The sequence below is a fragment of the Ictalurus punctatus genome, chromosome 7 (assembly GCF_001660625.3).
Source record: "Ictalurus punctatus breed USDA103 chromosome 7, Coco_2.0, whole genome shotgun sequence".
Taxonomy (NCBI): domain Eukaryota; kingdom Metazoa; phylum Chordata; class Actinopteri; order Siluriformes; family Ictaluridae; genus Ictalurus; species Ictalurus punctatus.
Window position 1 is genome coordinate 9,674,165 of NC_030422.2, and position 22,657 is coordinate 9,696,821.

Sequence of the window (22,657 nt, forward strand, 5' to 3'; positions counted from 1 at the left end):
ATATCTTTATATACTTTCACGTATATTATATATGTATATTGAGGAGCACATTTCATTGAATGTTTTGGTAACATGAATAATTCATAATTAATTTAATTTCTGTTGTAGGCCTTATTTAAATGGATTAATTTTTTTTTTTTTTACTGTTTTAAATTTTCACTGCATGTTATAACTACATGTTATAGTCATTATATATAATTCATCCTGTACAATGCTGTACATATATCATGTATGTAATTTTAAATCAAATTAATTTTTTAATGGCAAAAATGGAAAAAGTACTTAATTTAAAAATTAAATACCTGATATAGCCATTATATGATATATATAAATATATAGTGCATCTGTAATTGTACATTCCACTACAGCTGTAGTGAAAGTATTCAGTTAACTAGTTAGCTGGTTAGCAAGACAAGTGAGGAGAAACCTAGCATTTAGTTGTTATAAATAAGGAATATATAATATATTATATTATATAATATATAATATAAAATAAGGAAATCTCTGTCCCATCCTTAATTCATGTATTACACATATATTTGTACTTTGAGAGATATATTATTATATATTATAATTTTATATACATTATATACACACACACACACACACACACACACACACACACATATATATATATATATATATATATATATATATATATATATATATATATATATATATATATATATATATATTAGATAGATAGATATATGAAAGTACAACACGTTAAATATAATTTACATCTCTATTTATAATAGAAATTATATAAAAAAAATATATAATTCAGCACAAAACTTACAAGTGAATCCAATTCGAGCATCGAGATGTTAGCCGAAGTCCTGCGAGATGGAGTTGAGAAACAAGAGAGAGATAGAAGGAGGAAGAAATGAGAGAGCAACAACTAAGCTCACGTGTAGGCGAGATGTAGAAGCTATACAAGTTTTGAACAAGACGACACACGGAAATAGCAATAACAGCAAAATGCGAGGAACTGAAAGGAACGCAGATTATCGATCACCCAAACAGATAAATCAGAGACAGACAGCGTGATGGTCCTTCGCATCGATGGTCAGAAGAGCTGAGACTTTCTTTAAGGTTCAATCGTGGAACTCGTTCCTCTGTCACAGAACCACAAGTGGAAATAATCTGGTTTGAGACACATGTAAGGGGAAGCCATTCCACCAAAAAAAAAAAACAACAACACTAAAACCAAAATCTAAAGCTCATTTTTCTATCCCATTTGGATTAAAGTTATTCAGATCTTCAGTAAGTGGGAATATACCCTGGATGGGACGCTATTCGATCACAGAGCATTATGCATGCACATAATTTAGTTATGTATAGTAATATTGCTTACAGTGTAATTTATTGACAATGTTTAGATATTTTATGAAGTTATCCACATATATAATAAGTTACAACATATATAATAAAATCATCCACATTAATTCTTCCTGATTTGTTTGTGAAGTCAATGACCAAGACATTAGCAACAAAAAATACCTGTAATTTTAACATGCCAAAGTAGGAACATTTACTAGCTAGCTAGTTTAACAAATTAATTTACACAACTTACTTAGGTAGCTAACTGAACAAGCCAAGTAGGAAATTTTACTAGCTAGTTAATTTAAGAATGTAAATGTAAAAACCCTAACTACACTGTAAAAATTATGTATAAGTAGATTTAACTTCAACAAAGGAAAAGTTATTATATAACAAATATAAGATTTCTAAGCCTATATTTCTAGACATAGTTACTATTTGCAAGCTTAATTGGCAGACATCTAAAAAATAGGCTTATAACAATCTAAGTAAGAGAAATAGTGATTGAAGTTGCTTATATTCAATATATTTTACTTGCTAAATACTTTTGCAGTAATTAAATACAGTACTAATTTAACAAAAAAATGTATAACAACGTAATTTTTGCAGTAAATAAGTACTAATTTAACAAAATAATGTACAAAAATTTAAAACATTTCTGCAGTAATTAAGTACTAATTTAATAAACTTATGTACCAAAATGTACAAAATATTCAACTTTTCGTGTGGTCTTGAAATGAATGGGGTGACATCACTCACAGCCATAGAGGTACAATGAAGTCTAAACCAAGCTGTGAAACTATTGTTTTTTTCATTGTTCGTTGTTTTAAGACCACTTATTGTGGGGGGCAGGGGAATCAAACATTTTCTAATAATTTAGTTAACATTAAGCACATTTCACAGAACTTTTACAACATAGGTTTAGAAATATATTTTTAAAGATTTTCAAATATCCCTACTAACAAAGAGTTGAATTGATTCCACGATTGCGGTACCATTTAGCCCTTTTAAATCCTAAACTTTATGTGTAAAATATTTTTTTAAACAATGCATTAAAAAAAAAACCTGCAATGAACTATTCCCAAAAGGGTTCTTATAAATAATAAAATAAATAATTTACTTTCAGTCTATAATTTGCATAACAGCCATTCCAGCCAATTGTTGGACCAAATCTGCTTGAGTTTAGGCAGATTAAGTTCAGTCGTTATGGTGACTGCAAATGTATTGTGGCTAAGCCGTGGTCTGTATCATGCCTGAGATGTGGTTTCATCAAGGTTCCACCATTGGCATTAATTCCTCTCTGTTGTTCCATGGCGGTATGCTGGCCAGATGAAAGCAATAATTTACACGGACCGGCGCTGTGTCATCACTCATCTGCTATCTGGGAGTGTTTTTGTATGTCATCACTGTTTCCATTTTGTGTAAAGGAACCCACCATTTAAATGGAATGCGTCTCACTTTGGAGTGGCTTTTAATGTTTAATGCGCTGCTGGGGTCTGTCCTGTTGTTCCACCATCACTATACACACTCTGCTGTACCGCCCAGGTGCCCCGTCTCCTAAATTACATACGCCATGTCCGTGCAATATTGGGTAACGCTTTCTATGAAGCCTATATTGGTAAATCATTCGGGGGCCAAGCACAGAAGGTGTATCACTCCAGTAATATAAGTGCTATAAGTAATTTCTTTGCTAACATATAATCATGTCTAGTGCTATCTGTATAACAAATTAAAACAACCTACAAATCATTATAAAGCGACTGAAATATTCATTAACGAATATAAACATACTCAAATCCAAATGAATTTCTGGACAAACAAAAATGCATAGCTACATTATTGTAATTTGAAAACATTAATGAAGAATACTGATAATAACATTCACAAATTCACATTTTTTTTGTGAATTGTATTGTTAATAAAGCTTTATGATTATTAACATTATTAGTTATCAAGTTTGAACAGAGTTATAAATTGAATCATCACCAATACGGTAATAGAATTAGAAAATCAATCGAATGAATCTGAGTGTATATTAAAGGAGTAGTTACGACTTCACTAAAATGCAATTTAACATTTTAATTAGCGTTTTTTTTTTTTTTTTGTGGAGGCATTTTTTTGTTCTTAATTAAACCGCTCTTGCTAATCCAATCAAGTAACCCAGAGCCATGAACAAAGTACTTCTTTGAACGACACTCGAGCCAAGAGATACCTGTAAGCTGCAATCCGAATCCACAGTAACGAAGCGTGTGTCCACACGGCAACTGGGGGGGGATGGGGGGGTACAGCAAGAAAATACAAGGATACTTAAAAAAAATAAAAAATTTATGTGAGGTAATATTTTAATAGTAATCAGTATTTTTAATGATAAAGACTTATTTAAATTACTTTGTCATAGGAACGTGTAGATGTATTGGATATATAAATACAGAGATTAAAAACTGACTAAAAATTACTTTAAAAAAAGACACATGAAGACTCTTTATTGATTTGACCTTCACAATTTTTTTTGCCAATTTTCTTCTCACAACTTGTAGCTCTTGACTCATTGTACAGTGATGCATTGTGCAAATTTCACGTCATGCTTGCTAATGTTTCTTCCATTCCTTTTTTTTGTTGTTGCTCCTGGATGTGTGTATCGCTCAGACGAGGATAAGGTTTCTCATCCTTGTAATGATCATCTATAATTCAGGTCGTAGTTGGCCCTCCCATATGTGTGTGTGTGTGTGTGCGTGTGAGGCTGAGTACTCAACCTGTGCCAGACCTGGACACGAGGACGGTCTCTGTGAAGTAGGACCGTGCGCTCCATGGCAGAAGAAGTGACGAGACGGCGTCCTCTCATCGCTGGCCGGGAGAGGGGTGAGTTCTTTGAATCTTCCGGAAAATTTCCGGCTCATTCTTTTATGGTACTTTCCACACAAACCACTTCAGACTATTAGTTTCGGTATGCTTAGAGAAAATAAGCTTTAATACATAATTTCACCCCTTGATACAATATTTTCTTGAAGTATATTATATTCGGTAGTATTTTAAATGCTTTTTTTGGAGACGGCAAGATTAATCTTTCCAACGATAAAGTTGGAGCGCCATGTGTTAAGGTTCAGAGCGAGATCTTAACTGGGTCGGAATAACCCCATAATCAAAGGCTTGTGGAGTCGTGGACTTGCGGCGTGCATCAGAGTTTAATCCTGAGCCCACGTTCGGTCTAATAAAGAGGGGTCGTGTTACAAGCACCCTGCCGTTTCTGAAGAAACCACCCAAGTTTGGTGGTCTGGACACTTCAGGCTGTGGTGTGCCTCAATATCCGCTTTCAAATAAAGGCCATCTTACTTCACTGCTATTACGGTATTGAATGTGTAGCATGAATGTTGGAGCTCTAAAAAAAAAAAAAAAAACGCAAAAAATACTTGTGATATTATCTTTTTCCCACATTATGGTTAGAGAATGTCACAAAAAGTTACACAAAGCTGACACTGGGGACTCACTTCCCTAAAGAAAACGTCCCCGTGTCAACAATTACACATTTATATCCGTTTATGTGGTGCACCCGTACAAGTCCATACACCATGCAAGTCTCTGTGTTACTATAGAAACGATAAGGTACAGTACGTCAGCGCTGCCGTTATAGAAAATTAACTGACACCTTCTGACCAATCAGAACTCTGGGATTCAAATGTGTTGTGGTATAAGAAGTTGTATAGCTGTCAGTTTAAAGGTGAAATGTTTAGAAGTAATCCCATTTGGAAGTTGAATCTATTCAATACTATATACATTCTGGCGCTTTCGAGACGAAGGTCATTAACGTGCATTTTATAATCGAGAAGAAATACGATATTTTTCACATTGCGTGCGGATTTGTTTAACAAAAAGTGCCGCGCCATTTTTCAGAACACGCATGTTCTCAATTTGTGAAACTCAAACACAAATCTAAGGCAAAGGAAGCTCATAAGAAACCGGATCAGCATTAAAATGAGTCCACAGGGACACCTGCCTGTCCCCTAGGCTGACTTTTTTTTTCTTTCTTTTCTTTAGAGCAGTATGAAATTTCATGGCCTGCTAGAAGTCAGGATTTAAATGAGGGTTTTTACAGCTGTGCATCAGGACTCAAGCAATGTGTTCTGCACATGTGGCTGAATTTTAGGCTAAAAATACATTTACTCTCATGTATCGTTGAACTGGAAGGATAGAGTTCTAGTAGTAATTTAAATAAAATAATAATAATAAAAAAAATCACTTCTGATAGTTTTAATACACCAAATAAGTTTTTTTTTTTTTTTTTTTTTTTTTTTAAATACATAGCCACAAATTAAAGTAATACAGTTGACTCTGTTACCTGCAAATGCCTGAAGTTGCTTGGTTAATGTACTGTAGCTAAACTTTCAGCTAGCAGTTTAGTATCATTCAAATTTACCTCAGAGCATGTCTCTCAAACAGACTTGCTGTCATTTTTAAAAAAAAAATGTATTGCTAACAACAGCAGTACCCACCATCTTTTTGCTCAGAACACTCACACTTTCATTCACTTTCAAACACATTCTCTAGCATTCTCATGTTAATGATGAAGTATTTCTTCTGATTTTAGTCGTTCTAGTGCTAATTTGTTGGTCTTTCTTGTATTTTAGTTACTCCTGTGGAAACTTTGAGGTTGTGTGCTGTGCTAATGCCACAAAAACGGATACGTTGCTATTACTAGCACCGTTACAAGCTCAAACACAACAGATAACAGCCAGGTTTCTCTGAAAACAAAGCTTCTTTTCCTCACTTACCATTTCCCAGAGCTGTTCAGTGGGATATTAATGATGAACACAGTGTAGATGAAGGTGTCGGTGGTGGTATTAGCATGATCGTTTGAGCAGAGTGTACAAATGAGGAGGTCAGAGAGCTGGACGGAGTAATTAAAACCATTTACCATTACTGGTCCTTAATGGTAATCACTAGACATAACATGCCACAAATAGAAGGCAATAAATGACCAGTAGAGACCCACAGGGACCGTTACAGTTTCCATTCAAACCAATACAATTCTCATTATAACCATTAAAACCCATCACAAATTCTATGAAGGTTTATTGTTTGTTTTTTTCAGCACGGTAGGACTGTTTGAGTTCCCATGACCACTACTGAGCTGTGATAAGACCCATATGCTCAGCTCTGAGCATGGATTTAGATAGAAGTGCGTGCCAAATGAATAAATGCAAACTCATTATTATTATTATTATTATTATTATTATTATTATTATTATTATTATTATTAAGGGCCTGGACCAGGGCACTACGCTCTCCCCCCTACCATGGGCTACATAAACCACGATTACACCAAGCCCAGCAGTCCGGCATACTCCTTCCACCGGCGTATGAGCAGCAAAAGTAAGTGGAATCAGACCTCATGTCATTGCCATCACACTGCTATTTATATGAGGCTGAGCTAAGAGCTTCCTGCTCATCATAACCACTGGGCATGCTTGGACTTCCCCGGCGTAAACTGTGGAGATGGATTACTCCACCGTTGCGGCATCCGATATCTAAACTGTCGTTACAACCTTGCTTATAATAGAGGGGGGTGGGGGGTGGGGGGAGTGGGGTGTTGCAAATTAAACAGTGCACATCATCCTGATATGTTTATGTTGTACGGTGTAATACAATAATCACACAATGACGGCGATTGTAATATCAGCTTGCAATGGGGCGCCGAAACAGGAAAGAAAATTTTACAACTGTGAAACTGTGTAACTCTGTAATTCTTTTCAGGACTTTTAGACATAAAATAGGCAGTAGTAAAAATACTTTCAGCATATTCTTGTTGCATTGCCCGGAATAATAAAATAAATCTAGCTCGGGCTTGTTTTCTGCATTTACACTAACTGTCTTATTGTTGCTTTTATTTTTTTTTTTCAAACAAGTACAAATTAATATCGATTTGAATATTTTCAGCTTGGATCTGAGAATGGGATTAGTTTTAATATATTAATAATAGTTCTTTTTATTTTTGATATTTCAATATTAAATTTTTTTTTTTTTTTTCACTCTGGATGTAGTTTTAGTACTGTTTATAGCGCTACAGCTCTGTATTTGTGTCTGATCTTTACAGAGAAATATAGAGTGATTTTCACACTACTATAAATTTTTGCACAAATAAAAAAAAACTGTTTAATTTCAGTTATTTTTGGAGGCAATATTTTGTCGGAGGCTTTTTTGTTTCTTTTTTTACATTTAAATATTAGCATTTTACAAAAAAGTTTGAATTTTTAGTTTTCATTAAAAGTGTTTTTTTTATACTCCCCCCACATTCTGGCTTTTTCAATAAAATATTTGCTCAGAGGTAAAACTGTGGCACTACAGTCCAAACAACAACAAATGATATGGACCACCAGCATCCAACCAATCACAACAACCCTAGGAGCCATGTGTACAGAAAGCACTTCCTCTTAAACTAGCATTCAGGCACTCTAGCCTCGTGGTTTGGGGGTGTGGTTTTTGAAAGGACACAAAAGACAAAGGACGTACTGAAATATTTAAAAACATTTAGCTTCAACTAACTTTTACCTCACCTACTTTTAACACTGCTAACCACTCATTATTAACATTCTTTCTTTAATTACATGTTCTGTTAATGCATTCTGGGTAGTGCTGTTTGAGGACTCCAGTCCTGGGCCTCGATACCACGTGGACAGCAAGATCACTCGCTTCGGAAGAGATGGCACACCATCATACTCGATGCTAGGTAGAAAGAAGGTCGGAGGTGAGAATGATGCTCTGGGCTGGTCGAGTAATTAAACTCCTTATCCATTTGCTTTCTGACAGGAAGTCAAGGCTATGACTTCCTATAACGGCATAAAAAGTACAATATATTGTACTGTTTTTTTTTGTGTCATTTTTGGAAAACCTGTCTCTCCCCAGCTCATCCGTTTCAAACTCCCGGCCCAGGATCCTACAGTCCAGAGAAGGCACCTCCGCTAAACTGGCATCGTCGCCCACCGTCCTACACCATGGCGTTCCGTACACGCTACAGGAGCGTAGACACCGTGCCCGCCCCCAACTGCTACACCCTGCCCAATCTGTTAGGTTCGTGTATTCCCAACAAGCCCTCCAGCGCCAGCTACTCCATGTCCCGCCGCATGAAACTCGGGTCGCCCTCCGAGGACCTGGCAACGACTCCCGGGCCAGCTCACTACAGTAGAACGGACCCAAGCATCTACATGAACAGGCAGCCGTCTTTCTCCATCCAGAGCCGCCACAACATCCCCAGCGACACCACGTGCAAGCCTGGACCGGGCACTCACTGCCCGGAGAAAGTGACGGTGCACCTGCCTAGGCCGCCATCTTTCACCATGGGGGTGCGGCATTCGGAGTTCGTGACACCACTAGTGATCGATTTAACTGACTGAAAATGCTACTTATTGGGAGCTATAAACACATGACGAGGAAGCAAATGTTCATTGTTATTTGTATTTTCGCATAAATTATTTGTACATCTTATTCTTTAATTGATATATGAAACCAGTTGACTGTTCTTACTGGTTTTGTCAACTTCAGAATTATTGGCACCCTATGCATAAGGCTTATGTGTAAAGTATACAACCATTTTTTTTTTCGAAGGGTGCCTATACTTTTGGAGTTGACTGTATAGCTTGCAGTTTTATTTTATGGTTTGACTGGCAACACGACGAGTGCAAAAAGTGTTGCAAAAGCATTTTTTCCCTACCCATTTCATTTTATTTATTTTTAAATTTGCCAATCTGATGAAACATCTTGGTAGTGTACAGCTTCGAATTCTTTCAGGTTTGCATTCACAGACTGTGTGTGACCAGTTAATTCAAACTTATGGTGTAAAAACACCCTAAATGACTCAGTATTGTTGACATATTCTGTCTCTGTATGGGTTTGGGTCAGCTCCTGGGCAAAGTTATGTTCACGGTGTCGCTCCAGTCACTGCTCTGACCGTGACCCAAGAGGTCCATAACAGATACACGAATACGATACGTCCGTCCGGGCATGACTCCGCTGCGAACCATGCTTTCTGACTCGGTGGGACCCATCTGGAACAGAAGACAGTGTTTTTTTTTAAAATCATATTTATACAAGTACACCTCATCCAAATATATTAACAATGCTAGTATACATGAATGTTGCAATGCTAGCTAAGTAAGAATGCACACAGTCTCAGCAATAAAAGGTACCAAACTGTACTTTTCATTGTTGCTAGGGTGGTACCATCAATGGGAAAAGTACAGTTTATTTCATATCAGTCAAGCCAATTAGCCTTCAGCATCGTTTCTAGCATTAAGCTAGGTGCCTGAGGAGACTACACCTCAAACTACCAAAAAACAAAACAAAACAAAAAAACCTGCTAATAAATCAAAACTGACATTTGTTTACCTTGTTAGTTCATGTCCATGGTCATCAGTATCAGTAACTTAACATTTAAAAAAATGCTGATTCATTTCCTGTCATATGTAAATATATTACAATGTTATCTGATAGGGCCCAGCTAGTATTATGGATATGGGTTCATGAACATGATAGCCATTATACTAACTGTCCACCTCTTAATTATTAGCATTTTGAAATGTGAAATGTACCGGTTAGAAATACGAGGAAGAAATTACGTCATCCTCATAAATGCTAACAGGACTAAAGTAAAGTAAATTCCAGTTAGCCCCAATTTGACCCTATAAGGCTTTATTTTTTTGTGCGTGAAAATGCTAGAGAAAATGCTGGGTGTTTAGCAGAGTGTGACTCACAATGCTAGTTGCATCATTGTGTCCCCATTGGAACTGCACTTTGTATTTCAGGGGGAAGGTGACAGGGTCTGGCCATGTTGGTGGAGGAGCCCACTGCAAGTGGAGCTTCTTGCCCGGTAAAGCAGTTACCTTCAAGTTAACAGGGGGGTCAGGCTTCACTGCGGACCGAGCACAAAAGCGATAACAGGTCACAAAATATTCCCAACACGGCAACTTTACGATCAATTGGCCACTTTAATAGAAACACCTGTACACCATATGGTGTTTTTTTCAATCTCCAACCATCAAGTTTCAGTGAGCCTATATCCTCAAATACCTGTTCTTGGCTGACAGGATCGAAACCTGATGTGGTCTTCTGCTGTTGTAGCCTATCCGCCTTGAGGTTCAACATATTTTGCGTTCTGAAATGCTTTTCTGCTCAACACAGTTGTAAAGAGTGGCTATACAAGTTATCATAATAAGCTTTCCTGTCATCTTGAACAAATCTGGCCATTCTCTTAGGACTTCTCTCATCAACAAGGCATGAACAGGTGTTCCTAATAAAGTGGTCATGAGTGTAATGTATATCAAATAGGATATTAAATTGTATATGATATTGAAACTAGGTTATTCTCTCTGCCTTTTTTTTGACTCACTAATGAAGTCAGGATCTAAACAACGTATTGAATGGGGTGGGGGTGTGGGTGCAAAGAAAATCCATTTATGAAGAGGCACAGTGTCGTGAGATTAGGACTAGATTAAGACTAAGGCAAATCTTACCAATGTCCTCCAAAATAACAGGCAGGACACGGCTTCTGCTCCCGAGAGCGTTGACAGCTGTGATGTTAACCAGGTACGGCACAATCGAGAAGAGATCCAGTTCTTCGAGAACACATTGCCTGTCCTGTTCGCTCTGTCTCTGGCATGAATAGATATCTTCAAGATACCTAAGCAAGTCCACAGTGTGAATACGCATGGGAACTTTAAACATTGGTGGAGCAACCAACATTTTACTGAAATACATGGTTGTGGTTTCCATACCCTACCTGTAGGTTGAGATGTAATAGGTTGGTAGTATCGGGTCTTGTGGCAGAGTCCATGAGCACAGGGCTTTTAGGGGATAACTCGGTGACCAGCAGTGGACGTCTGGTAGGGATGGAGGATCTGCAGAGGCCATAGAGGACCATTTTATAAACCCATACCATTCTAGAACCAAATTCTAACAGGATTTGTTCCAATTACAAATCAAAGCATAGAAAAAGTACGAAAAGTAACTCTGCCCCTGCACCACATGAGCATGCAATACGCCATGATGTTTCTTTGTTCTATGGGCGGGTAAAAACCACTCATCCTTGCTGCTTTTTGCTGGGTACCATGTGATCCCAGTCTCTATTTTGCACTAAAGAAATGAGCTATAGACTAGTTTAGTAATAAGTAACAAGTAATGAGTCTACCTCAAACAAAATCTGTTTTGTAAGTACATGCCCAAAGGCACTCTTTACATGCATAATTTTGTTGGGCATAAACAAATTTTTTTTGCTATATTTGTGGTCAGAAATGGGTATACCAAACCTAACATGCGTGGAACGACAGAACATTGTGCTAACGCACTAAAAAACCAACCCCCTCAGGAACTCTTAAAAGTTCATAAAAGTCTTGTCCTGTTTCTTACAGTCTGTTTTTGTGGATGTTCATTGCTTAGGTCACCTTACTTCAACGAGAATGGGTTATTCCGCCCAAATACTAACTAAATACAACTGACCTCATTATTTTATACATAAATTGAATAGAAATCAGACAGTTATGGACAAAACAGAACAAAATGAATATAATAATTTTCTATATGTAGAAAAACATGAATTACACCACAGTACTGTTGAATTCTCAAATCCGATTGGTCAGAAGGTCCATCCATCCATCCATTTTCCATACCACTTATCCTACACAGGGTTGTGGGGGAGACTAGAGTCTATCCCAGGGAAGATGGGGCCCATTGCAGGGCACAATCCAGCACACATTCACACACTACGGACAATTTAGAGATGCCAATCAGCCTTCAATACATTTCTAAAGTAGAGTGCCTGGAGGAAACCCCCAGGAGAACATGGAAGCTCTGCGCACACAGGGCGGAGGTGGTATTTGAACCCCCGACCCCGGTGGTGCTAGTTCTCATTATCGTTTCTATAGTAGCGGCTAATTCACATGGCCTTGTATATCATACACTTCACATACTGTAATCGAAGCCTAATAAACAGAGTAAAAGCGTTGTTATGGTGACTTTTTTTGTAGCATTTATGAAGGAGTCTCCAGTGTCAGCATTACAGCAGCGTTAACCCCCACCGAATTCAAAATGGTTTCCCTACTCACAGCCCAGCTGCAGTCGTACTGTTTCAACGATTTCTCCGTTCGAGTCGTGGCATGTGTAGAAGCCCTGATCGGCAAGGCTGGTGTTGTGTAAGCGAAGAACAGGACTCGAGATCAGGAATGATCCGTTAAGTCTCCATTCTGACCCGTTAGTTCTTCCGTTCACACAGGGCAACTCAACAGACGATCCAAGAGCCGCATAAAGATCTGATGGCGAAAAGAAATCGAGACCCTGGATGAATAAGGTTCAATGAAGTGATTTATTCCTCTTATACCACAGGAATTATAACGCCAACAATTATAATGAATGAAATGCTGTACTTTTGTCCACTTATAGTTACATTTAATTTACGTCATACTTTTGGAAATATTTTGGTGTAAAAGATCTACACAGATTCATTTTAAACAGACAAACAAACAAACAAAAAACCCCAGGCCCTTATTTCAAGATCTTCAAATAAAGAACTCTCAAAAACCCTAAATCTCCTCCTCCTATTGTCCTTACCCTTCGGTTCAGAAGATGTGTCTTGACTCCAGAATTGAGGAAAGAAAGCGAAAAGGGAGAGAGCATATAAAGAAGATTTCAGGCACATTGTTAATGCAGGAGAAGATGAATGATTTCAAGATCAACTTTCAGGTCAGCAGAAGAGTTCTTTTTTTTTGGTTAATCATTAGTTAGTAAACATACTCCGAGAGGCACCAAAGAGTGAAAAAAAATCCTGCAGAAATCAAGGCTGAAATAGAAACGATTGCTGATGGAAAATGATTCGAATCGGATTTCGCTTCCGTCCTATTCGGCTTCAAGACGGGATCCGTCGAAGGATAATCCTTCTTAGCACATGTTGCTAATTGAAATTGTAAACTAGCAGTCGAAAGTCGACAACTTGTGATGCCTCTGCAAGTCCAAAGCTCGGAACACGACGACCAAACGTTCGAGCAGCTAGATCGCACAGGACGAACATAAAAACAACCACACTGAAAAAAACCCCCAAAAAACAAAACGTGGCACTGTGAAGCAGAGTTAATTCTTTAAAGGTGCGGCATGTGATTCTGGGACAACAATGTGGCGTCTCTGCCACCAAATCCGCTATGTCGCTTCGATTGATAATCAAGCCCAAAGTGCAAAGATCAGACAACAGATGTCGATGATGATCCAAGTTCTCGAGTTTGAACTGCTTTGTAAATAATGTCATTGCTCATAAATAAATGGTGTAGACCCCCCTCATGTATTGATCCTTTTATGGAAAGAGAGAAACAGAGCGGTTAAGGGAGAAGTCCTTTAAAGATGGACTTTTACATGGTTTCTCACAGAGCTAGTCCAGAATTTTCCCTACACACATACAAAATCCTCACATCATTTTAGTCCCTTTTTTATTTGTCGACCACTATTTTTTTGTATAATCATACTGCACATTGAATCAATTACACATAAGAAACAAAATACAGCTCCTGTTCCACCCCAAAGTGGACTATTTCCCCCAAAACAACATGCACTGAAGTGTTTTATTCAAAACAGCATATATATATATATATATATATATATATATATATATATATATATATATATATATATATATATATATATATATATATATAAGTTACAGCCCAGTCTAGGTTAGGCCACACAGAGTAACCAGCTCGGGATTCAATGGAATTGACCTTTAAAAATGAGGGCGCCAGGAATAACACAAACAGGGTTGTTCAAAAAAGTTGTGGTATATTGTAACACACAATTATAAATATACAACTATACAAAGAGCCAACCACCAGACATACCTTCAGGATAGGCCAAGGCCAAAATAATAAACAAAAGGACTCGTGTTAGGTAGCTAGCTTACCTAAAAGGAAAATAACAAAAATACAAGGATACTTCCCCAACTACCTAATCCAAAGACAGAGACAAAAGGACCCTCTCCCCAAAGAAATGGCACCCACACCCCTACTGCCAGTGAACCAAGTGAATCATATATACAATGGTGAAGAATATACATAAACAGATACAGGGACAACTAAACTCGAAGTCAAAAACCAGAACATCAGCCAGAAAATAGCATAAAGCAGCACAGCCAAACACTCTAAACCAGCAACACACATGTAACCACCTCCAACATCCCAGTCCATTCTCACTCCTCTTCCTCTTTAAATATGTACGCCATTTAGTGATGTGATCCTGGGAGGTGGGAGCAAGGCAAAAAACTTCCCATCCCAAAGATAGCGGGTTGTAACTATATATATATATATATATATATATATGGTGGCTTAGTGGTTATCATGTTCGCCTCACACCTCCAGGGTTGGGGGTTCGATTCCCGTTGCTTCCCTGTGTTTGCGGAGTTTGCATGTTCTCCCTGTGCAGCGGGGGTTTCCTCTGGGTACACCTCCACAGTCCAAAGACATGCATGGTAAGCTGATTATCCAAAGTGTCCGTAGTGTATGTGATTGTGCCCTGCGATGGATCGGCACCCATCCAGGGTGTACCCCGCCTTGTGCCCTACGCTCTCTGGGATATGGATGTTTTAAACAATGATACATCATACTTATTTATCCATTTACAGTTACCCAACATTTGATGTAGTGGAACGTCTGCTAGACAAGTTAGTTCCTGTTGTCCGCTTACATTATAACAGGTGTTATTATTTTGATCCTGATGAATTCTTCATTTTTTCATTTGGTTTCCAATCTAACACTGAGATAGAGCTGTACAGGAATGGAGATGGCAGTAACACAGGGTTTTTCATTTTCTCACCACAGGCTTTGGGACAAAATGAAAACTATTCCTATGGCAACAACAGAAATAGGAACAGGAGGAACTGTATTCCCAGAGGACCGGTAATAATAATAATAATAATAATAATAATAATAATAATAATAAAAGATAGGATTCTTGGGAGCATTTTTAAAATCAGTCATGGGATTTTTTTTTTTACACGTCTGATGGGTCATGTTCTGAACATCACATGTCTGTCTTAAATACTGAGTGCATTTTATTTGTGCATGTATGAATGTATGCATATATACTACTAGCTGTCATTGCCGGTGATGGCCACAAGATGGAGGGATGTACTCAAACCAATTTTCGCCTCAGCTCAGGTGTTTGAACTCTACAGTAGGTGAACCTGTAAGATTCAGCGTTAGCTACATGTTAGCCATTAGTCTTCTGTGTTTGGAAATATAAATATAGTCCACTTCTCTTTATATAGTCTGTCCACTTTATTAGAAACACCTGCACAGTTGCACATTCGTGCAGTTATCTAATCAGTCAATCATGTCACAGAAGCACAATGCAAATTTATTTATTATCTTTTTTTCTTTTTTTTTTAAAATCATACAGATACAATTCAAGAACTTGAGGTAATGTTCACATCAAACATCAGAATGAAGAAAAAAAGTGTGACTTTAACTGTGGTATGGTTGTTGGTACCAGATGGGCTGGTTTGAGTTTTTCAGAAACTGCTGATCTGGGGTTTTCCACACACACACACACACACACACACACACACACACACACACACACACACACAAGTCTCTAGAGTTTACACAGAATGGTGCAAAAAAAATAAAATAAAAAGCATTGTGTAATTGACAATTCTGTGGATGGAAACGCCTTGTTGATTAGAGCGGTCAGAGGAAAAAGGGCCAGATTGGTTTGAGCTGCCAGGAAGGATATAGCAACTCATATAATCTCTCTTTACAACCATAGTGAGCAGAAAAGCATCTCAGAATACACAAAACATCAAACCTTGAGGTTGATGGGCTTGTAACATTAGGTTCCACTCCTGTCAGCTAAGAACAGGAATCTGAGGCTATCATACTGTATGCACAGACCTACCCAAACTTTTTTTTTCTTCCAGTTTTCAACTGTCCAGTTTGTACCTACGATAGCCTCAGATTCTTGTTCTTGGCTGACAGGAGTTGAACCTGATGTGGTCTTCTGCTGTTGTAGCCCATCCACCTCAAGGTTTGATTTTTATTTATTGTGTGTTCTGAGATGCCTTTCTCTTCACCACGGTTGTAAAGAGAAAAAGTCACAGAGATCACACTTTTCCCTCATTCAGAAGTTTGATATGAACATTACCTCAAGCTCTTGACCTGTATCTGCATGATTTTAAGCATTGCGCTGCTGCCACGTGATTGGCTGATTGGATAACTGCATAAATGAGCAGGTGTACAGGTGTTCCTATTAAAGTGACTAGTGAGTGTAGAAGAAGAAGAAGCCTTTATTTGTCACAAATACATTGCAGCACAGTGAAATTCTTTTTTTCGCATATCCAAGCTTGTCAGGAAGTTGGGGTCAGAGCACAGGGTCAGCCATGATACAGTTCCCCTAGAGCAGAGTTAAGGGCCTTGCTCAAGGACCCAACAGTGGCACCTTGGCAGTGCTGGGGCTTCAACCCCTGACCTTCCAATCAGTAACTAAGAGACTTAACCCTTGAGCCACCACCTCCCCATATATGTGTTCATTATAAATAAATTCAGTTGGTTTTTTTTTTTTTGCTTTTTGTATTTAAAATACATGTACAAAGCAGGAATTCCTACAATACACATATCCCAGTTTTAAACTTATAATAGTTTATTTAAACTAAATGGAAGATCCAACAAGGATCTTTTTTCACTACCACCAATACCACCAATCTGGCAACCCATACACTTAACTTAACTAGCTTTATAATTGTAGAAGAGTCACCGAGATGGCTAACGAGTGCAACGTTAGCTTAAAAGCGTATTTTCCAAACCAAAATAAAAAGAAAAGGATGGTAAGGGTGATTTTTGTTTTGCTTTTGTTTAGAAATTTAAATTGTAAAAGAAAATTTTAGCCTGGCTGTCAGATTGAATATTTCTTACTGGAACATGACCTAGCAAAATGAGGGAGGCCATTTTGCTAATTTATCCTGTTAGCATAACATTAGCCTTTATAGCGCCTTATTAACTAGGTATTGCTAGCAAAAAAAAAATCCTCAGAAAACTACCATTAGGGCCAAGGTTAAAAGTTTCTAAACAAAACTGTGTGACTTTTACATGTTTGTCTTTCTCTTTTGAATGAGAGAAATGAATGGTATAAGAAGCAAAATTCACTTTATTTAATTCTGGCTGATTTACAAAATGACTTCCTGTTGGAGTTTTAGTGCACTAAGTAGGGTGCAGGTAGAGCGTAGTGCACTTACACAGGGAGTAGGTTGCTATTTGGAATGGAGACTAAGTGATCTTAAAGTATGGTATGGAAAGGTAAGGAAGAACAAGTTTTCCACCAGTACACTTGGATGTTTGCTATTATCGGAAAATAATCAGTGACTGCGGGGTGTGACATCTTGAAGTTGATTAGTATCCAAAAAAAATAACAGCACTTCTTGAAATGTTTTATTCGTCTTGTGTCATATCGTAGCAATTTGCCCATGATTATAATACTGATTGAATACTCAACACCACAACATACTTTTATCCCTTTATAGTTACATTCAATAAGAGGATAAAAAAATAAATCAACGCAGTTTGTCAAGTTAATCAGAAACCAGACCCGATAGCTTTCCCTCCGCCGCAAACGTACTGACCATTACTGAAACTGGAGACTTCTTCCATGAATAAACAATTAGGATAATTCGATATCTCTTTTCCTGTCATTGGATGTATTATTTCATCAGAACATGGACAGAGGACACTTGACTATTTACAAATATGCAAAAAAAAAAAAAACACAACCAAAAATGCAATAAATTTCTAGGAACGTACCTTCTTTGAGTGTTCGAGGTTTCTACGAGTGTCTTCTGTGGCCATGTTTATATTACGTAGAGATATTTATATATTTGTTATTAAGTGCAATATGGGGGAGAAAATGTTGGACATGGATCTATAGCTCTAGGTTTGGAATTTGGATGTGTCTTCTTTTTTTTTTTCTTGTTTGACAGCACGATCCAACGAATGACTTCAGTGTCATTCCGTCATGGAACAGAGAGTTTGTGTGCCTGATTGGTCTGGAAGAGGTGGTCCTGTTTCGTTTTGAGAGGCTGGACAAGACTGTATTCACTGCGCCTAACAAACGTAGAACCAGGGGTAGGAATATTTTCTTAAATGAGATATTAATTTAATGATTGTTAGCAATAAAGCAGAGTTACTTTGAGCACCCTAAAGTTGTGGTTAAAAAAAAAAGTCCTGAAGGGTTTAGTTCCTCTTATACCACAGCAACTTGCCAATGATTACCAATCAATCAATAAAATCAGTTTCAGGTTGTGGAACATCCCTAAAACTAGTTAGTTCCTGTTATCACTTTATGATAACTATATACAGACATGACCTCACTTTCTCTTGAAGTTAATAAGACGTAAACATGTAGCTTGTTACCTAAAAATCGCAAAAACTTCAAACCTTCTATCCTGAAGACTTTCCTATGGTGGAAAACCTAAAGTTACAGATTTACCGCTGACTGTTACAAAGTGCCGACACTGGAGACTCCTTCCAAAAATGTTAAATAAATGTCCCCTCACAGAGGGGACTACCATACAAGTCCCTTTATACGTTGTTGCTATAGAAAAGATAGCTTATTAGAATGAGTGTGTTTAATACATACCTCTGATTTGAATTACAACCTCCTGACCAATAAGATTGGAGAATTCAGAAGCACTGTGGTATAAAGATTGTATATTAAACTCGGGGACAGTCGTTTGCTATACATGTTACTTTATATGTACAAAAGTTTGTGGACACCTGACAATCACACCCATATGTGGTACTTCCCCATGCTGTTGCCACAAAGCTGGAAGCACACGACTGTATGGAATATCTTTGCATGCTGTAGCATTACAATTTTCCGTCACTGGAACTAAGAGGCCCAAACATGTTCCAGCATGACGATGCCCCTGTGCACAAAGCGAGCTCCATGAGGACATTGTGTGTTAAGGTTGGACTGGAAGAACTCGAGTTTCCTGCACAGAGCCCTGACCTCAACCCCACTGAACACCTTTGGGATGAACTGGAACACCAACTGCACCCCAGGCCTCCACACCCGACATCAGTGTCTGGCCTCGCTAATGCTCTTGTGGATGAATGAACACAAATCCCCACAGCCACGCTCCAAAATCTAGTGGAAAGCCTTCCCAGAAGAGTGGAGGTTATTATAACAGCAAAGGGAGGACTAAAGCTGGAATGGGATGTTAAACAAACCCATATGGTTGTCATGGGCAGGCGTCCACAAACATTTGGCCGGATGTTCTCATAGCCATTTCGGATTTTTTTTTTCATAGTATTTGGTTTTATTCTAAATTTGTCGTTCAGGGAGGCCGAAGAAGATTCCTATACCCGCTGTTGTGCCGGCAACTCTTCCCAAAGATCCATACACCTGTGTGAAGTGCAACACCGATGTCTCTTGTTCATGGAAATTTGACGTGAACTGTTCCATCTTGTGTCATTCTTGTGTTAAGTGCAGTTGGAGGAAAGATCACTGGCTCTCCAGTGGACCAACAGAGACCATTATCAAATCAAATTCTGACAACTCTTCCATTCTCACCTCATCCAGTAATGCTGTGTGGAATGAGCCCCAGTCTTTGAAACAAGCAGCCCTCCGTTTGCAACATTCCTCTCGTTCAGTCCCTCAAGAGTGTGACCAGCAGGTCTTCAAGAACTCCTTATCTTCCTCTTCCAATTTTCACCCTGATTCACCTTCCTGCTTGTGCTCTCCTCTTTCCTCAGATCTTTCCTCCTCCCCGCCTGACTATTGCTCTGATACATCTTCGCATTGGTCCTCATCCATTTCCTCAGATAACTGCTTCTCTTCTGATTCCTCATCTTCCTGTTGTCTGTCCTCCTGTGGTCTTTGTAATGGCTCTTCATCTTCGTGTCTCCCCTCTTCCTCAGATCTTAGCTCCTCTTCTTCATCCATGACCCCATCAGCTTCTGGTTCTCCACCAAAAAATTCAAGTAAATGGGTCTTGCAGAAGGTTAAAACGCCTTACTGGATGGAGACTCCACTTGCCAGGGCTTTATTTAAAGATGACAAGGGTAAGAAAAAAAAGGACAAAGAGAAGGAAGAACAACTGACAAAGTCAAAATGCAAAGAAGAGAAGACTGGGAAGATGGCCGCCTTACGTGTACCTTCTTTGTCATCAAATCAGCAGATCCTGCCAAAGACTCAATCTGCACTCCCTGACTCAGAACAGTCATCGTCACCATTGCTCAGGGTTAGTAAACACCAACTTCAGACTCGGATGTTGACTCCAAATCCGCGTAAAACAACAATTGCTGAAGAGAACAAACTGACAATGGAAGAAGGGTTGAAGACTGGCCATGGCAATTTGCAAAAGGTAACTCCTAAAGTGTCACATGGTCACATTTCCTCAACAAATTCAGGATCTTCTACCTACACCTCAGATTCTGGGAAGGCCACAGTCCACTATCTACCTACATCTTGGTCAGATGTCTCGGGCAATGTAAGACAGCAAGACTCAATGGCGATCCCAAGATGCTTTGATGATAATAAAAAAGAGTCCATCATGAAGAACAAAAAGTTCAGGACTAAGGTGCAACATCAGGCATCCCACGCTCACCCCTCTTCATCTTGGATCAGTTCAGCTCCTACACGTGCGTCCTTCTTATCCCAAACTGTGTTATCTAGCAACCAGGGAAAGACCAAACCTCAGGAGAAGTGGGAAGCAGCTCCAAATCAGAGGATTCAGAAGCCAAAAACCTCCATGGGGTCTCATGGCAGCCATCCATCCTGCTCTTTGTCTTCTTCTTCTTCTTCATTGGCCAAACTGAGAAAGTGAACCAGCACGTTCTGGTGTCACCAAAGATGAAAATTTACACTACAAAGATCAGGTCAACTCCTAATGGGAAGCCTTGTGACCCCAAGTGAGAGAAGGAATGCAGCTGGCTTTCTTTGCTTCCTGATCCTCTATCCTATCTTACCTTAGCCATTTCCTTGCTTTGCTGCCGCTTGATCTCTCTTCCAGAAACGCTGTCAAGTTCTCTGCAATACAGGGTTCCAATTTCCTCTTTAACCACTCTGCCACTTTACATCAAGATAGTATAGAGCAGGGAGTGTCCAATCTTATCTGCAAATGGGCGGGGTGGCTGCAGGATGTCTTTCTAACAAATCAGGAACCACACCAAGTGCAGAACCTGCAGAACATCAGCTTGTGGATTGGTTGGAAAGAAAACCTGCAGCTACACCGTAGGTTCTGTACCAGGTGTGGCTCCTGATTGGTTAAGAACGCAAACCTGTACCAGCACCAGTCCTTTGCGGTTAAGACGATCCATGTCTTCCTTGCAGGGTTGTTTTCAAGTTACTTTATATGGTAAAGACAGGTTCATGAACATGTTTCATAAGTTTCAGATTATAAGTGTATATTTTTGTTCCTCTATTGGCACTTCAAAGTTTATTGCTCTAAGTTTTGTTGTTGTTTCTTTATTGTTAGAACTTATTTAATAGAAGGCACACTTTGCCTTGAATTAAATGTTTTGGTTAAAAAGGAAAATACAGGAATTAGCACATTTTGTGATGTTTGGTTTATACATCTTCCGGTGATTTGTTCTCAATGCTATAAAGTAACAATTGATATAAATATTTGTTGTGGCGTACAAAAAGTGTCAAGAGTGTCATAACTTATATCAATTTCATGTTGTAGTCAGTAAATCAAAATAAAGCATTCTTGTTCGTCTGAAGAATAAAACGTACCGTGCTACAAAATCCAAAGAGGCTAATGTTTTGATTAATGACGTGATAAGACAGTTGATGACAAGTGTGACTGCTGCTTCTAAACCTTCTAAGATATCTACAAATATGCTTCTAAGATAACTACAAATACAGCAGTGGCAATGGTGAACCGTAAACAAAACACACTAATGGATAGAAAAGAAGGAAACCGGGTACTACGGTTGCCTCCCCCAGCCCAAAGACGTGTGTTATAGGCTGATTAGCATTTCCAAAGTGTCTGTAGTGTGTGAATGCATGTGTGGTTGTGCCATGGGATGGGTTAGCATCCCGTTCAGGGTGTCCCTCACCTTGTGCCCAGAGTCCCCTGGGATAGGCTCCAGATTCCCCCCACGACCCTGTGTAGGATAAGCGGTATGGAAAATGGATGGAAGTTAGTTTGAGAGCATGTTTGTGAGGTTAGCTCTTCATGTTACCTGATCGATTGTTTGTATATGTTGGAAAGGTACAGTAGTTTTACCCAATAAAATGTTAAATCTATAAGGTGAATTGATTTTGTGTAATATTCATTTACATTTCATTTCATTCTAATTCTGATATGAACATGGAGAAA

General features: G+C 38.5%; 3 protein-coding genes across 6 annotated transcripts; 2 read left to right on the top strand and 1 right to left on the bottom strand.

Moving 5' to 3' along the window:
* Positions 1-3,692: 3,692 nt before the first annotated feature.
* odf3l2a (outer dense fiber of sperm tails 3-like 2a) lies at positions 3,693-8,822 on the top strand. Of its 2 annotated transcripts, XM_017471097.3 has the most exons (4): positions 3,693-4,182; positions 6,580-6,690; positions 7,949-8,062; positions 8,221-8,822. In XM_017471097.3, the coding sequence occupies exons 1-4, from the start codon at positions 4,131-4,133 to the stop codon at positions 8,706-8,708; spliced, it is 765 nt and encodes a 254-aa protein (XP_017326586.1). In that variant the 5' UTR covers positions 3,693-4,130; the 3' UTR covers positions 8,709-8,822. The 2 variants fall into 2 exon arrangements, with proteins under 2 accessions (XP_017326586.1, XP_053537754.1); XM_053681779.1 differs by lacking the exon at positions 3,693-4,182 and having other exon boundaries at positions 4,220-6,690.
* Positions 8,756-13,489, bottom strand: ebi3 (Epstein-Barr virus induced 3). Its single transcript, XM_017471096.3, has 6 exons — positions 12,913-13,489; positions 12,411-12,614; positions 11,090-11,207; positions 10,824-10,990; positions 10,065-10,222; positions 8,756-9,359 (listed from the first exon to the last, which is right to left on the bottom strand). The coding sequence occupies exons 1-6, from the start codon at positions 12,998-13,000 to the stop codon at positions 9,210-9,212; spliced, it is 885 nt and encodes a 294-aa protein (XP_017326585.1). The 5' UTR covers positions 13,001-13,489; the 3' UTR covers positions 8,756-9,209.
* A 3,563-nt stretch (positions 13,490-17,052) lies between these two features.
* On the top strand, positions 17,053-22,552 carry LOC108267198 (uncharacterized). 3 transcript variants are annotated; one of them, XM_017471198.3, is made up of 3 exons: positions 17,053-17,161; positions 18,308-18,452; positions 19,671-22,552. In XM_017471198.3, exons 1-3 carry the CDS (start codon positions 17,096-17,098, stop codon positions 21,155-21,157), a joined length of 1,698 nt encoding a protein of 565 aa, XP_017326687.1. In that variant the 5' UTR covers positions 17,053-17,095; the 3' UTR covers positions 21,158-22,552. The 3 variants fall into 3 exon arrangements, with proteins under 3 accessions (XP_017326687.1, XP_017326686.1, XP_017326688.1); XM_017471197.3 differs by lacking the exon at positions 17,053-17,161 and adding an exon at positions 17,455-17,630; XM_017471199.3 differs by lacking the exon at positions 17,053-17,161 and adding an exon at positions 17,455-17,630 and having other exon boundaries at positions 20,250-22,552.
* Positions 22,553-22,657: the final 105 nt, after the last annotated feature.

What these genes read in the sequence shown, in the direction of transcription:
- odf3l2a (XM_017471097.3), top strand. Translation starts at nt 4,131, where the DNA reads ATGGCAGAAGAAGTGACGAGACGGCGTCCTCTCATCGCTGGCCGGGAG. An exon ending in CATCGCTGGCCGGGAGAGGG is followed by an intron (nt 4,183 to 6,579) that starts GTGAGTTCTTTG and finishes ATTATTATTAAG; the next exon opens with GGCCTGGACCAGGGCACTAC. An exon ending in CCGGCGTATGAGCAGCAAAA is followed by an intron (nt 6,691 to 7,948) that starts GTAAGTGGAATC and finishes CATTCTGGGTAG; the next exon opens with TGCTGTTTGAGGACTCCAGT.
- ebi3 (XM_017471096.3), bottom strand. Translation starts at nt 13,000, where the DNA reads ATGTGCCTGAAATCTTCTTTATATGCTCTCTCCCTTTTCGCTTTCTTT. An exon ending in CACATCTTCTGAACCGAAGG is followed by an intron (nt 12,615 to 12,912) that starts GTAAGGACAATA and finishes TTTCGCCATCAG; the next exon opens with ATCTTTATGCGGCTCTTGGA. An exon ending in AGTACGACTGCAGCTGGGCT is followed by an intron (nt 11,208 to 12,410) that starts GTGAGTAGGGAA and finishes TGGCCTCTGCAG; the next exon opens with ATCCTCCATCCCTACCAGAC.
- LOC108267198 (XM_017471197.3), top strand. Translation starts at nt 17,508, where the DNA reads ATGACTTCCTGTTGGAGTTTTAGTGCACTAAGTAGGGTGCAGGTAGAG. An exon ending in TTAAAGTATGGTATGGAAAG is followed by an intron (nt 17,631 to 18,307) that starts GTAAGGAAGAAC and finishes CTTGTTTGACAG; the next exon opens with CACGATCCAACGAATGACTT. An exon ending in TAACAAACGTAGAACCAGGG is followed by an intron (nt 18,453 to 19,670) that starts GTAGGAATATTT and finishes TTTGTCGTTCAG; the next exon opens with GGAGGCCGAAGAAGATTCCT.